At 49.4% G+C, this 14,404-nt stretch overlaps 1 protein-coding gene across 10 annotated transcripts in view; it reads right to left on the reverse strand.

Annotated features, from left to right (window-relative positions):
- ARHGEF11 (Rho guanine nucleotide exchange factor 11) overlaps positions 1–14,404 on the reverse strand; it is a 98,227-nt gene that overhangs the window by 17,266 nt on the left and 66,557 nt on the right. For 6 of the 10 annotated variants that reach the window (XM_014836918.3, XM_070497996.1, XM_014836915.3 and 3 more), the window contains 11 exons: positions 13,668–13,805; positions 10,705–10,779; positions 10,383–10,484; positions 9,204–9,302; positions 7,860–7,902; positions 6,571–6,667; positions 6,271–6,393; positions 4,694–4,717; positions 3,363–3,507; positions 2,955–3,054; positions 2,149–2,178 (listed from right to left, as the gene is read on the reverse strand). In XM_014836918.3, coding sequence (XP_014692404.3) covers positions 2,149–2,178; positions 2,955–3,054; positions 3,363–3,507; positions 4,694–4,717; positions 6,271–6,393; positions 6,571–6,667; positions 7,860–7,902; positions 9,204–9,302; positions 10,383–10,484; positions 10,705–10,779; positions 13,668–13,805 — 976 coding nt within the window. The remainder of the gene's footprint in view (positions 1–2,148; positions 2,179–2,954; positions 3,055–3,362; positions 3,508–4,693; positions 4,718–6,270; positions 6,394–6,570; positions 6,668–7,859; positions 7,903–9,203; positions 9,303–10,382; positions 10,485–10,704; positions 10,780–13,667; positions 13,806–14,404) is intronic. The other 4 variants (XM_014836924.3, XM_014836914.3, XM_014836917.3 and 1 more) reach the window with 3 other exon arrangements.

The following is a 14,404-nucleotide window of genomic DNA, read 5'->3' on the forward strand; positions in this document are numbered from 1 at the left end:
ATAAATACCCCAGGGGGCTAGGCCCTGATTCTAACCATACTAACCAGGGTTCCCTACATGCTTCAGAGACTCTGATATCTATATATACAAACTTACAAATCTCCCCATGTATCTAAACTTGAGTTTCATAAGAAAATTTCCAAGCCAGAGGGAGCAGAAAAAAATTTAGCTGGTTTCTTCAAAGCTTACAACTTCATATCCTGTAGGCAGGTAGCTAGGGTAATATTTTCCTAAAACTGCGTAACAGGTAGCTGTGGGTATGTATTAGGAGTAGGGGCCGTTACCATCACTCCCATTTTGAAGATTAGGGCCAGATCTGCCTGCCCCAGACTGAGAGTGCAGCTGGGCCTTGGGCAACTTCCAGAACCAGGGCCAGTGGTGCAGCCACTGCCCTGGGCCGCCCTGGCTGGGGGATGACGGGGGAGCCTGGGAACATCCTATAACAGAAAGCCAGGCTGAGTCCACTGTTTCCTCTCTCATGGGCCACTTGGAAAATGCCCAATTGTCCTCAGGATATAGTTACACTCTGTGATAAGAAAGAGGTGTAGCCCTGAGATCTGGTAAAACTGAATAACTCAGAGCAACAGGGGAAAAAATAGGTAGAAAGGAAGACATTTTTAAAAAGAGCAAAGTTTCACTGGTCGCCTTTGCTCTCCTTCCTCCATTCTCTGAATGACAATAAAACTACATAAAAGTAGATCAGATGTTACCAACAATCAGATACTTTCACTAATCAACAGGGGCAACAGTTGACCGTAAGTGGCAAAACTCTCACTATGGAGCTTTCTAGCTTTGGTGGGTGTTTGGTCTTTAGATACGGACACAGATTTGCGTGATGTCCTGGGAACTGAGAACACCAAATCAAGTCACGAAATCACAGCGGAAAGATCTGACTGAAAGAGATGGCGGACACACAGCATCCTTATCCTGCCCTTGGGATCAGCGATTCCGCCCTGGGCCTTCCTGTCCCCTCTCAGGCTGACACAAAGCAAGTGGCCTGGGCAGGGCTGCGAAGTCTCCCAGGGCTGCTCGCCTCCTGCCTCCCCCGGGCAGGGCGGACGCAGGGCCGATGGGAGGAAGAATCCATTAAGAACTAAGGGCCTGGGTTTCAAGGACATCCTTTTCTTTTTTCCACTGTTTTATAAACAGTTTTTCAATAATTCTTTATTTTCATTGTTTCAAATAGCATAATGTCTAGGAATTTAATAACTTTTAAAATAATTTCAAAGATCATTATTTTTAACTGCCGCTTTTACATAAAATGAATTCTAGCCACAGAATAATTTCCTGATTGAATCCCACTACTCTCTCTCTCCATAGATTTATCATAGAACCCAGAAAACATTAATCACTTAATTGAATGCATACGGACCTCACTGATGGGACATGAACTTGTCCCATTCTAGGCTCTAAGCTTCCTTGGGTTAATGTGTATTGAATATATATTTTAATACACAGATTCTAGAAGACATTAGGCACTCTAAAACACACTTATGGTCCTTTTTCACCTGCTGCAATTATACAGTGCTGACAGTTATGAGTTAAAAGAGATGAGGGTACTATGCTAAGGGGCTTAAGCAAAGTAGATGATATAAATAAAGATACCCCAAAGAAAAACTGTTAGAGACCTATCATTTACTAAAAACCCCACATAACCTCCAAAAATGAGGATTTTTATTGTTATTTCAATTGAAAACAAAAATCTGAGGAACTTGTGCAGGACATTTCAATGTATGAGGGTTTCCTTCATTTATACAGAGCTCTACAGCGTGAGCCTCCGCCATAGAGAGGCGAGAGAATTAAAGAGAAAGGTCTTAGGCTGCGGAGCAATCTCACAGGGACTAGAAGGTGGGCCTCTGCTGAACCGCCAGGAAGGGCCCCCCCGGGGAGGAGCCCCGGCTCTTGGGGAGCCTGGGTTGGGCAGGTAGAGCCTCGCAGCCAGAGTGAGGGCAGAGCCTCATGGGCAAGGGTCTGTGTCACAGAGCAGCTCTGCAACAAGGAGGAACATATAAGAGAAATGGAGGGAGGAAAGAGGATCAGGATAGGAGGAGAAGATGGAGGAGAAAAGGAAAGAAGGGAGGACAGGATTTGGGCGATGGAAACTCAATGCTAATGCAAAGAAAAACCCAAAGAAAATGGTCCTTTTACCTTCCACAGGGGACAAGGGAATATGAAATGCTAAAAGAAAACAAACAAAAACAAAAGTAAACCATGAAAAGTCAAATTAATGTTTCACGAGTCAAAATAAAAATTACATCAAGCTGGAAAATGAAAGGCAGCGGCAAACATCAGGGCTGATCTAGTGGAGTCCCCGTCCTCCCCCTCCTCCCCCAAAGCAGCGATTTCAGAAAAGGCAGCAGGCCCACCCCACAGCCTTCACAGAGTCCCCAGACTAATACTGGGGTCTCAAGATACTGACTGGGAGGGCCAGCAGCAATTTCCAGACAAATGACACAACGCCGGGGAGAGATCAATGATAGGACCAAGGAGTTTGGGTTACTGATGGCATTAGGGGAACCTCTGGGTCCCAAACCGACCCTCTTTATGCCTAGTTCTGCTTAACAGTAACTCAAACTCCCTAACAAGGGCCCATAATTGCTCCCAGCACACAGGCCCTCAGGAGTACAGATGAATCCCACGGATGAAGGTGAAGGGGGCGTTTACCGTCAACAGGGCTATCCTGCCAGGGGGGAAATATCCCTCCGCATGGCTGTTCAGTAGCTACAACTGGCTCTGAGTTCCTGGACTAGGACCCACGGCCTCCAGGGCTCTGAGTAGTCACCTGTACCTTAGAGGTCCTGCACTGGCTGTGGCCAGGGGAGAATGCAGGAGCACCAAGAAGAAGCTGAGTCTGGGCCTGCGGCTCCCAGAAACACAGGAAGACCCTCGGCAACGTACCAGTCTGTGAAGGGGCTGAGGTCCCTGCCCAAGGCCGTTGCTCCCCAAATACTCACTGCTCTGGGATGAGCTTTTGGGCTTCCCGATGTACTTGAGGATGGGGTTTCGCTTCTTGTCCTCCAAGGCATCCTTTTCTTTCTTGGAATTGCTGCTCTGCTGAGACGAGAGACACTGCGGTTTAGAGAAGGTCCCATCATTCAGCCTTGGCCACTAATTACTCTGCCACTGCTCCCAAGACCGGCCCTAAACAAATAGCTGGAAAGCAGACTCATGCTTGTACCCGACCTAGCACATCTGCTCTGGGCTGGGTTTGGAGGGAGAGCTGCTCTGGTCTAGGGATTCTCACTGACTCCATGTCCCAAGGCAGCCGGATGAGCTAAATAACTGCAGAACGGCCTCCCCATTGGCCTCAGCGCAGACAACTGTACACCGAGAGAGGACGCTTTCTAGGGCAGCTCTGTCACCTTCTTTGTCTTTGGGAAGAAAGGCAGCCACTTGTCCTTGTCAGGAGCAGACTGGGCCTTTTCGGCTGTGCTGGCAGGGCGTGCCTCTCGAAGACGAATCCCAGCATGGCTCATGTAGGTATTGAGGGCGAAGTCCATGGGGGCACTGTGAGAGGGAGCCAGGTGTCGTGGATCTGAAAGCCGAGTTATGTCCCTGCCAGCTCGCGCAAGGGCCGGAACTCTGCTCCAAACAACCTCCTCACCATCGCCCAGAGGGGTGGCGAAGAGATAGTTATGGGGTCAGGGTATTCAGAGGAGGCCTGGAAGACTCCAAAGGGACAGCAGGCAGAAGGTGGCTGAAAGTCCTGGCTGGCATGACCCCTAGGAGAAACCATATTCTTTCCCTAAGCGGAACTCTTTCTAGTGAAAGGATGCTGGTCAGTGGAAGGACATGTCAGTTTCCTACAATCCAAGCAACCAAGCCACAGGCAGGCCTGGAGGACCGGTTGAGGCCCGCAGCTAATGTCCTCAGGCACACGTGGCGGGGCGGCAAAGGGAAAGGAGATGTGCCGATCTGCCTCTGCCAAGGTAGGCTGCCTTCGCCACCCTCCCACCCCCCAGCAGAAAGAGAAAGAGATGGGAAGGAGTTGTCAAGTAGCTTCCAGCTGCCACAAATGAAACTGTCCAGAGCTCTGTGTTAAAAAATTTCTTTGGCTCTCAATTCAGTAGACAGATTATCCACTTTGTGGATTCAATGCAGCAAATGCTTCAGCCCTAGCTTCCCTTTCCACTTACACAGACTTCCCAACCCATCTCCTCTCCCTTACTAAGTGTGTGCATGCTCAGGGAATGCATACTCATCCTGCAACACTGGCTGCTGAGAAACAAAGACACGTATATAGGCTGCAAAAAAAAAAAAATCACAATACGTGCCCAGAGAGGAAACGTGTTGTTCCCCAGCTCGTCCCTGTAGGTGCTGCTAACACTGCCTGATTCTGTCACTGTCACTTCTTTGGGTGGTCTAAGAGAAAGAAGCAGGAAGGGAGATGCAAGGCTAATTTGGGTGGAGAAGAGGAGGCCAGGTCTGGGAATGTCGGGAACGATGGCAGCTTGGTGTCTTCACACTGAGGAGCAGACCCATGTCCCAGACAGTGATTCCTGAGGATCAGGAGCCTGGGCCTCACGACCCCGTTGTTATGGTCACACAGACACCTGGGAACTCAACTTGGAGAGACCATGGTCCTATGTGATCCTATGATGCTAGGGACTCGCCTGTGATTGGCAGAGATGGAAAGCACAGTAGCCAAACCCCATTCCTTCCCACCTTGAAATCACACCACAGACTCACTCACCTCCTGTCTTCCTCGTATTTGGACCTGGAACAAAAGAAAGAACAGATGACTCAGACTGCAAAGGCAGAGGCTCGTCCGCCTGTGCAGAGCCTGGGAGGAGGGCAAGTTCTTTCCTAGAGGAAGGGAGGGTTGGCGGAGAGAAGGGAGGAGTATGATAAAAGGCCAGACTTAGACTCTTGGTCTCAGCTCTGGAGCCAGCTTGGGGCTCAGGAGGTGAGGGTTCTCATTCCCTCGAGGGACTCAATTAGCACATAGCGATGATGATGATGATGATGCTGCTGACGTCCTTCTAGCTAAAAGGAGGGGGAAAGTGGCACGGACAGCCTCTAGCTTGTACCGTTTCAGCTTCTGAAGTTATTATGGAGGAAGAGGCTCCTCCCTGTGTCCACCTAGAACTAAATTAGGAGGGTCAGGCTGACGCTGAGGCAGGAGGTGAGAGAACAGAGATAATACCTTGAGACCTCATTCAAAGACACCTATTTAAAAGAGGTAAATGGGGGGCTGGCCCCGTGGCCGAGTGGTTAAGTTCGCGCGCTCTGCTGCAGGCGGCCCAGTGTTTCGTTGGTTCGAATCCTGGGCGCGGACATGGCACTGCTCATCAAACCACGCTGAGGCAGCGTCCCACATACCACAACTAGAAGAATCCACAACGAAGAATATACAACTATGTACCGGGGGGTGTTGGGGAGAAAAAGGAAATAATAAAATCTTAAAAAAAAAAAAAATAAAAAATAAAAGAGGTAAATGGTAACAGTAACTAACGTGAGTATTTACCACAGGCCAGGCACTATTCTAAGCTATTTACATGTATAACTCATCTAATTCTCAAAATTACCCATGACTAGGTATTATATCTCCATTTCATGAGACTGAGGCTTCCTTGCTTTAAAATAGAAACCATTATAAAAGGGGCATCTGTACTGTCAACAATCTCACGTAATTCTGTGGTGCCTGTGACCTCAGAATAGGCTCACTCAGGTTCTGCCTCCATCCCTGGAGTGGTCGGGGGATTGCTGCCATCTGACCGCCAGGGGAACGAAGGCTCCGAGAGGTCCAGGGCTTGGCTGACGGTCGGAAGATTGTTTTCAAAGAACATGCCCTCCCTGCGTGATCTCATCTAGTCGCAGCTCCGGCCCAGACCTCTTATCAAACGCCAGATTCATATAAGCAGCTGCCTACTCAAATCCCAAATCAGTTTGATGTCTAAAAAAGATCTTGGATTTAACGTGTCCAAAACTGAGCCCCCTCGATTTTCTACCACAAAACTGCTCCACACACAGTTGTCCCTGTCTCAACGGATGGCACTTCTGGTGAGGAAGGGGAGCAGAAAGCTCACCACATTTCCAGAGCGCATGGTTCGTCAGAACCACCAAATTACGGTGGGCAGCCTCAGGCTCCGCACTCCCTTGAAACACCCCGCTGCCCTCAGCCTGAGAAACGCAGCGGGAGGGTGGGATTCTCTCCATCTTTCAGGGGAAGGAGAATCAGGCAAGAAGTGGAAGAGGGAGAGAGGTCCGGAAATAGACCCACAAAATACATCAGTATGTTCGGGGGGTAGGGTGGAACTGGAGACTCACAAAATATCTCCCAGGGCAGCCAGCTGCTTCTCGGCCACCTGACGCTCTCGGAGAGGGTCCCCATCCAGGTCCAGCAGGTCGTTTTCACCATATAGGCTGCCCAGCCCCAGAGTGCGCTTTGTTCTAAGTCAGAGGGACACGGAGAAAGAAACAATGTACACGACTGCTCGACAGATACCCAGAAGGAGTGAGCAAATATACACACATAACCAGAGATACACACACACCACAGGGAAAACAAAAAGGGCGAGGAGGCAGAGGGACAGGGGAGAGAGAACAGGGGCCAGAGGCCTGGGCCACCTGTAGTCGTGTATCTGCTCCTGGATCTCTGGCAAGGCCGCCTCCTGAGCTTCACAGAGAACGCCGCGCATGTCCTCCCCGCTCCGCAGGCGCAAGTCTGAGGTGGGAGCCGCGAGAGACAGAAATGGGGAGGGATGTCAGGGAGGAGGTCGTGTCTGCCGAGAGTCTCAAAGCCTCTTAGGTCCCTGTGGCCCCGGGAGGGGAGGCTGGCTTTCTGCCCTCCTGTTAGCCAAAGGAAGCGGAGGCCTGGACCTACGAGGCCATTTCTGAATTCAGGACTGGAATCCCAAAGTCCAAGTCCCAAGGCAAAGACAAAACATTTTGGGGATGTTCTACGCTCCATTAAGTGAAGAAATAGTAAAGCCCTTCTCAGGGGACGTGTCCAGATGCTGCCCAGACAGAGCGCACCGCTCTGAGAGGCTCACTCTCCTCCTACGCGTCCAGGGCTGCTCCCAGGACTGAAAAAGGCAAGCACTTCACAGGAACGCCAACACCAGAAACGGGAAGGCCTCCCCTGTCCCTGCGTCCAGCTTCACATCTAGCCGAGGCCAAGCCCCTGGGGGCAGCTGGTTCCCACTCACCCTGCTTTTGAGCAAACTCTGTTCACCCTCTGGCCTGTGCCCATAAAGCACCTTTCCAAAGGCAGCTTTGAACTTCTGTCCTCTAGGAAGCTGCCTGTGACCTGCTTCTCAGGCTGACGTCCTTTATACTGCCTCCCTCCTCTCAGCTCTCCTACTTGTGATTTGAGAAGGAGAAGCAGGCAGAGCGACCACCTAGTGCACTGGGCTCTCACTCTGGACTAGCCGCTATCAGTATTAGTTAAGAAACTTACAAAAACAAAAAAACAAAACAAAAACATGCCGGAGGTCCTGACTCTGAAGGTGGGGTGGAGTGAGGCCCTGGTTTCTGTCCTTAAAAGAGTTCCCCAAGGAATTCTGATGGGCAGCCAGGCTTAGGGATCCCTCGAGTCCAATTTCCCCTTTGCACAGATGACCCAATTGGGCCCAGAAAGGTCATGTGGAAGGTTGGTAGAAATGAGCCCAGGTCTCCAAACCAAGTCGCCTCTTCCGTGACACGCTCCACCAGGCACAGTGAGCTCCCAGGCAGGGCCTGTCCCTTCTGTGCCTGTCCTTAAGCTACCAGGAGGAGTTCTGGAGGAACCGTCCCTAATTTCCCCTAGAGGACAGTGGCCCAAGGATGGGGACTCCATCCCCTCTGTCCTCTAGAGCTTCCTCAGGGCCCAGGACAACACAGGCACCAGGAGAAGACTGACCAATGAGCCAACTTACCAATTTCAGCCTGTAAGACCTCCGGGAGCTTCACTCTCAGAGGCTAAAAAACAGAAGAGCAAGGGCAGAAGTGGTGAGGTCCACACACCCCAGGGTACGAGGGAGACACCACTCAGGGCAAGGAGGGCTCTGGAACAGCACATTCTCCCCTTTTCCATACATCTACCCAACTCTCCTCTCATCTCTCTCCAACCTGTATACCCGAATTCCAGGCTTGGGTTTTTGAGAAATGGAATCTGAGGCCACAGGGCAAGCTGGCACTATGTTCTGAGGGTGGCACATGCAGTTTTTCCACCCTTATTTCAAGGATATCAGGGTGAATGGAATGGGGATATTCCAAAAAGGGGATGGTGTTAATCTAGCAGCAAGGGAGAAATCTTTATTAGGCTATTTGGTGGACTTCTTCTCCCCTTCAGTCCCAGGGGAAAAGTGGCCTTACATCACCAAGGACTGGGACTCTGTCCTCTGGAGCCTCCTGAGGGCCCAGGACAAGGCGAGCACCAAGAGGAGACTAACTGACTAACAAGCCCTCGTCCCAGAACTTGGTGAGCACAGCGCTCTGGCTTTTGCTTTGCGGGTACCTGCCCGCAGGATACTGGGACGGTTCCATAACAACCGCAGGGAACGACCGGCAGCTCTCACCTCCTTACTCAAGACCCATTTAAGGAAGCAAATAAAAAAATCTCGAGGAAAACCAGTTTATTTCCCAATCTCATTAGTTCCAGTAGCTTACTGCCAGATGAAGAAAGCCATTTTAGAATTAGTTTAGTTAGATCACATTAGAAAGTCTAGGATGGGAACTGTCCTCTGCAGGCAGACGTGGTGCCACCAGCGGGATCCCTGACACGTCCTTGGAAGGAACCGTGTCTGGATGCAGAGTGTTCAGCTGCCCCGGGTTCTCTGGGGTTTCCTCCCTCTGAAGGCTGCCTTCAGGCAGTAACAGCAAGTCAGGCTGAGCTTCAGAAACCTGGGTCTCCTCTTGGCTCACTGATCTCAATCATCTGATGTCTCTGGGCCTCGGTTTCTTTGTCCCAGGGATGGGCAAGGGAGGGAGGGGTGGGGGAACCAGGGCATTGATCCAGGCAGAGTAATCAGGTTTTGGTGCAATCTCCTTCTCCAAACATTCAGAGAGGCATGTGCATTCTACCTCGCTGCATGTGGAACAGAAGAGGTACAAGGGGAGATCCAGCTTGAGACAGTAGAGCTGGGAACAGAGGCCAGGAACCCTAATCTCTCAGCCCAGACTTCTCTTTAAGAACTTGTCGCCATTCGGCCCGAGTATCTGCACCTCCGAGTGGCCCAAAGAGGACAGTAAAATTGTAATCCAATCTCTGCCCGCCTTACCGCATTTTTCTCTAGGAAAATGTTCCAGATGTCTTTTCCCAAGCTTCGGGAATCCTTGGGGTTTGTCTGCTGATAAACTTCTGCACACAAGTAGAAGAGCTAGGAGGAGAGAGAAAATGGGTTAGAGCCGTGGCACTCAATCAGGAGTGGTTCTTCCCCCCAGGGAACAACTGGCAGTGTGTGGAGACATTTTTGATGGTTACACCTGGAGACGTGCTACTTGCTTCTAGTGAGTGGAGCCCAGTGATGCAGCTACATATCCGACAGAGCACACGACAGCCCCCACAACAAAGAATTCCACAGCTCAAGGCGTCAGTGCTGAGGTTGACAAACCCTGGCTTAGAGTGTTCCAGAAGCCTACGGCAGAGAATCCCCCCTCCCCCTACTTCCAACAGAATCACTCCTCAACTCAGTAGCCTCTCCACACTTGATATTTTGTGCCTGTGCTTGTTTATATGTCGTTGTCTAAGTGTTCGTGTTTTATTTCTCTTTGTGATGTGCCCGGTCTTCATTCAGGAATGCTTCTGAGACCCCAGCAATGGGGACTTACACACAGGAATTCAGTGAACACCTGCTGAGCAAATGGATGCGGATTCTGGCTTCTCATTGTGGCATCCCCAGAAAGAAAAAAAACCAGAGTCCACGCTTCGGGCAGGAAGGTTGCACTGAAGAACACAACATCAACCTCCCTCCCTCAGCCCCCTTCCTTTCTAAGCATGCAGCTGAGCAGGATGGGAGAAACTGGTAAGGCTGCAGGCTCCGAGCCCTGCCCCAGGGCACTCCGGCCTCCATCCCCTCACAATCCTTCAGGTGGAAGACACTTTATTGTCTTGCCCCTCTGCCAAGCTTTCTTGAGCCATTCTCTCAACTCCTCACAGTCAGTCTGTATCCACCTTCATTCAAAAAACTCTAGAAAGACCATTTTCTGCAAGCCGACCAAGAACAAACATTTTCCTGGCCTTGCTCTTCCTGCTCCTGCCTATGCTGTCGATGGAGACAGCAGTGAAGAATCGCTTCTGCCTAAGGTGCATCTTCTTTTCTATTTTGTCTCTGTCCTTGAGATGCCTGAAGGTGCCCATGGAGCTGACTTACAACATCTAGAAAGCAGAGACAGAGGCCAGAGATTCTCTTTGCCAGGCACAAGCAGGCACTGAATCAAGACTGACACTTCTGACTTACCAGTGGACTGGGGTCCGCTTGAGAGAAGATGTAACGTAGAAAAACCCCAAGATGAGCTGGCCGTGACTTAAGTTTCTCAAGATCCTGGAATATGATGTCACTCTGGAAGGCAGAACGACGAGAAGGGCTGGGGGGCACAGAGACCGGGTACAGCAGCACGGCCTGTTTCAGCTTAGCTCCCATGTTCTCTGCCTTCCAGGGTTTATAAGCTGTGGCTCCCTCCCCAAGCTCCCTCACAGCTGGTCCTAGTCAAGCTGCCTCTAGTCAAGAGCAGCTGGTACGACAGAAGAATGATGAAAGGAGAAAACCAGGAAACCGTTACCTCGTTGTTGAAATAACCGGGGTCATAATCTTCCTCTGGGCCAATAATTAAAGGCTTTGGGCTTTGATCTACACCCTGCGGGAGAGAGGCAAGTTGTAGAGAGGAGAGGTTAGAGGACGGGCGATGCAACCCCCTCACTGAAGTCTGTTTAGAAACGGCACGGCACTGACAAGGAAAGCCACACAGGTCTCGTGAACGTTAGCATCTCACTACCACCTCCAAATCTCAGAAAACAGAAAAAATGATTTCCACTCGCAGGAAGTCAACTGCATCTGGGTGGGGCAGAGCAGACTCAGGGCAGACTGGTCACATGGCATATGAAGATGGGAAGTGAGAGAAGTACTCTCTTCCTGTTTGCGAAAGACCAGGGAGGCAGTGTCAGCCAACAAAATAAGAACCTAGGGCTCCTGCCGGACTCTTGGGTTGGGGGCTTTCTCATCTCCTAAATAGCGACTTCCTACCCCAAACACATAACCTCCCAGTCTAACACAGTGCCATTCCACAGTTCCCGTGTGCCCAGTAAGCACCCGCAGCTTGGTGGTCTGTCAGAGGAGTGCCTAGGAGCCCACCTTTACCTCCTTGAGCACAAGGGGACGGAGCTGATCTTTCTCCAACACCGTTTTCATCATTTCTCTTGCCTGCTCAACAATCTGTGACAGATCCCCATTACCTTTCTAAAATCCAAACTTCTCAGCTTGGCTTTTCCTTCATTCCCCCTTACGCCAATTTTAATACAAACCTAACCCTAACTGCGCCATCCATTAGATATGACGAGAGATTTCATATTGTATAAACTTTTCAGATGCTTCACTGGACAAGCCTTTCTCCTGAAGGTTCCTTGTCAAAGCTTCTCCACCTCACATGCACTGGTTCCCCAACAAGGCCTCTCTGGAACCCACCTAGCTTACTCAGGCCTCTTTTTTCCCAGGCCTGTGATACCCTCCTGACCCACTTTCTCAAGGGGCTTTTCCTGACACTCCTCACTCCTCTTTGTTCTGCCGGATATTTGTAGACTCTATGCCCAGAATCACTGAGTCACAGAATGCATGAGACCCAGAAGGCATCTCAGAGATTGGAGTCTAGCACTCGTTTATAGACGAGAAAAGTGGGGCACTGAGTGACTGAATGGCACGCTCCAAGCTGTGGAGGCAGGCCTGATATGCTGTATTTGTATTTCTCAGACACATCCTGAGCATCCTCCTCTTCTGTAACACCCTATTCTCTGGATCCCTTGGGTCCAGGATCCCCAGGGAGTGTTGGATGATCACTTCTGGCTCTACCTGGCTCTCTGGTGAAACCTGAAAGCACTAGGTTTTTGCTTGTTTGGGAGGAGGGTTTGTTTTTTAAAGTCTTTAGAAATATACAGTTTTTTGGATTACAAAAGCCAAATATGCTTATTATAAAACAATCAAACGCTGCAGAATTAGGACAACAGAAAGTGAGAGTTCCCTGTGATTCGCTCCCCGTGCTGTTGACAGTTTCATGGCTGGTTTAGGGTTTCTTCCCATGTTCTTACTAACATAGATTATTATTAAGAAACTGGAACTATATTTGCTCTTATCACTCAAAAATAGCAATTTAAATAGTTTTCAGAAGATGAACAAATTCAGAGGAGGAACAAAAGGACTACAAGACCAACGACTCCACAGCTGGCTCCTATCAGCCACCCAAAGGAAAACCTCCCTTAGAACAGGATGCGCACCGACCTCTGTCGGCAACCTGAACTTGGTCCTGCAGAGCTACCGAGGCAGGGCAGGGGCAGTCAGAGAGTGCCAGGAGAGGAGCACCCCTGCGCCGGGGCTCAGGAAAACTAAGTTCTAGTCTGACGTGGCATTAACAGGCTGAGTGCTCAAACGGTCCCTTAGCCTTTCTCTGCCTCAGTTGTCTCCCTTACCAATCGAAGCTTCTAACGCCTACCTCCTTTCCTGATGGTGAGAACTAAATGAGATTTTTTGCTAAAGGAGCTAGCACAGCAGCTGGTGCACTAGCACATGTTAGATCCATTTCTCTGCCTTTCCCCCTCCAAGATCTAAAAGTACCAAAACGCTATCCTATGGGTAAAACTAGAGCATCAAATAGTATGTGATATTGGTTTTATTTAAGGTAATGGCAGATTTACTTTTTAAAAATAAATTTAAGTTTGAAAAAGTGCATTAAAGAAAAATAGTAAGTATCAACGTATTTGGTACAAGGACATGGAAAAAAATCATTATGGTGTAGCAGATGAATTTTAAGAAACACTGTTTTACAAAACCAGGAGATGTCTTCTCAGTGTTGCTAACAGGTAGTGCCCCAGCTTCTGCCTGAACGATGACAGACAGTTCCCTGGCTCTCACGCCAGCCCGCTCCACTGCCAGCCCAGACTCTTCACAAGCTTTTTGTGCTCAGCAACCCTGTCTTCCTGAAATCTCCCCGGACCTAGTTCTACCCTTGAAATTAGTGGCTTTCAAATCAGGTTCTGCAGAATCTCAGGGCTACAGGATGGAGCCCCTGAGGGTGGGGGAGGTTGATCGGGAAAGGTCCCAAGGTAGCTGAGCTTTTACTTGTTTGCTATATTAGGGTGCCAAATAACAATATATTGTTTAAAAAAAGGACTTTGCTAACGAAAGAGAAAACTGGAAATTAGTACTGTGGAGAAACACCGAACACATCTACGTCCTCTTCTATATAGGTGTTAAAAGAAAGACCAGCTCTCTGCTCCTTAGACACCCCTTCCTGCCACTGTATTTACTGACTCTTCACACAGGAACTGAGATAGGAAAAATCACTATAGTGGCAGCACATGAATTTTAAGAAGCACTTACTTTCCTGTGTCTATTGATACCATGTGCTTTCTTTACTATTTGTTCTCTAGGAAAGCGCCTATCTCAAAACAGGGGTGTAGTCTATTGAAGGCTACATACTGGCAACACAATTCTGAAAAAAGGGAAGGGAGAACTGCAGGGCGGCTCCAGATCACTCACCTGGTCGCTGGTGGAGGGCACGGGTGCGTCCGAGCCCTGCCGCCTGTGGTGCTGGGCCGCCCTGGCGATGATCACAGGGGAGGTCCGGGGACTGTCTAGCCCAGGGTCTGACAGTACTGAGTTCCGATTCACCAATGACTAGAGGAACAGAGAATTCTGTGAGAAGGAAACTCGTCCAGAAGATCCTCAGGGCTCAGCGCATTTGGTGGCGATAGCCAGACTCATCAGCTCATATGAATTCAGTACTTACTCTGTGCTGGCATCATACTAAGCCTTGAAGATGTAGTACCTCATTTAACGCTCACAACAGCCCTTTGATGCAGGTACTATTATTCCTCCTACTTTTCATACAAGGACTAAGACTTGGAGAGGTTACGAGACTTGCTGAAGGTCAATAGCTAGTAATGTGGTATCCCCTGGATTCAACCCAGTCTCCACCCACAGCCTTTATCACTAAGCTGTGCTGCCTCTCAGATGTTGAGTCCTTGGGATAATGTCAACTGCAGATTATTTAGGACCTCCCTCCCCCTTCTTAGTGTCTTTCCCACATCCTGATCCTTTCACATACATTCATCATCTTCCCATGAACAGGAAGTAGTAAGGAAATAAAATTCTATTACTTAAAATTAGATTTTAAACATGTTTTAAATTACTTACTCACAGATTTAATTAACCTGGCTAAGTAAATGTTTTGCTAACATCATTATTACTTCTTCCATTCGCTCTTATTTTTATAT

This window comes from Equus asinus, chromosome 25 (assembly GCF_041296235.1).
Source record: "Equus asinus isolate D_3611 breed Donkey chromosome 25, EquAss-T2T_v2, whole genome shotgun sequence".
Classification (NCBI taxonomy): domain Eukaryota; kingdom Metazoa; phylum Chordata; class Mammalia; order Perissodactyla; family Equidae; genus Equus; species Equus asinus.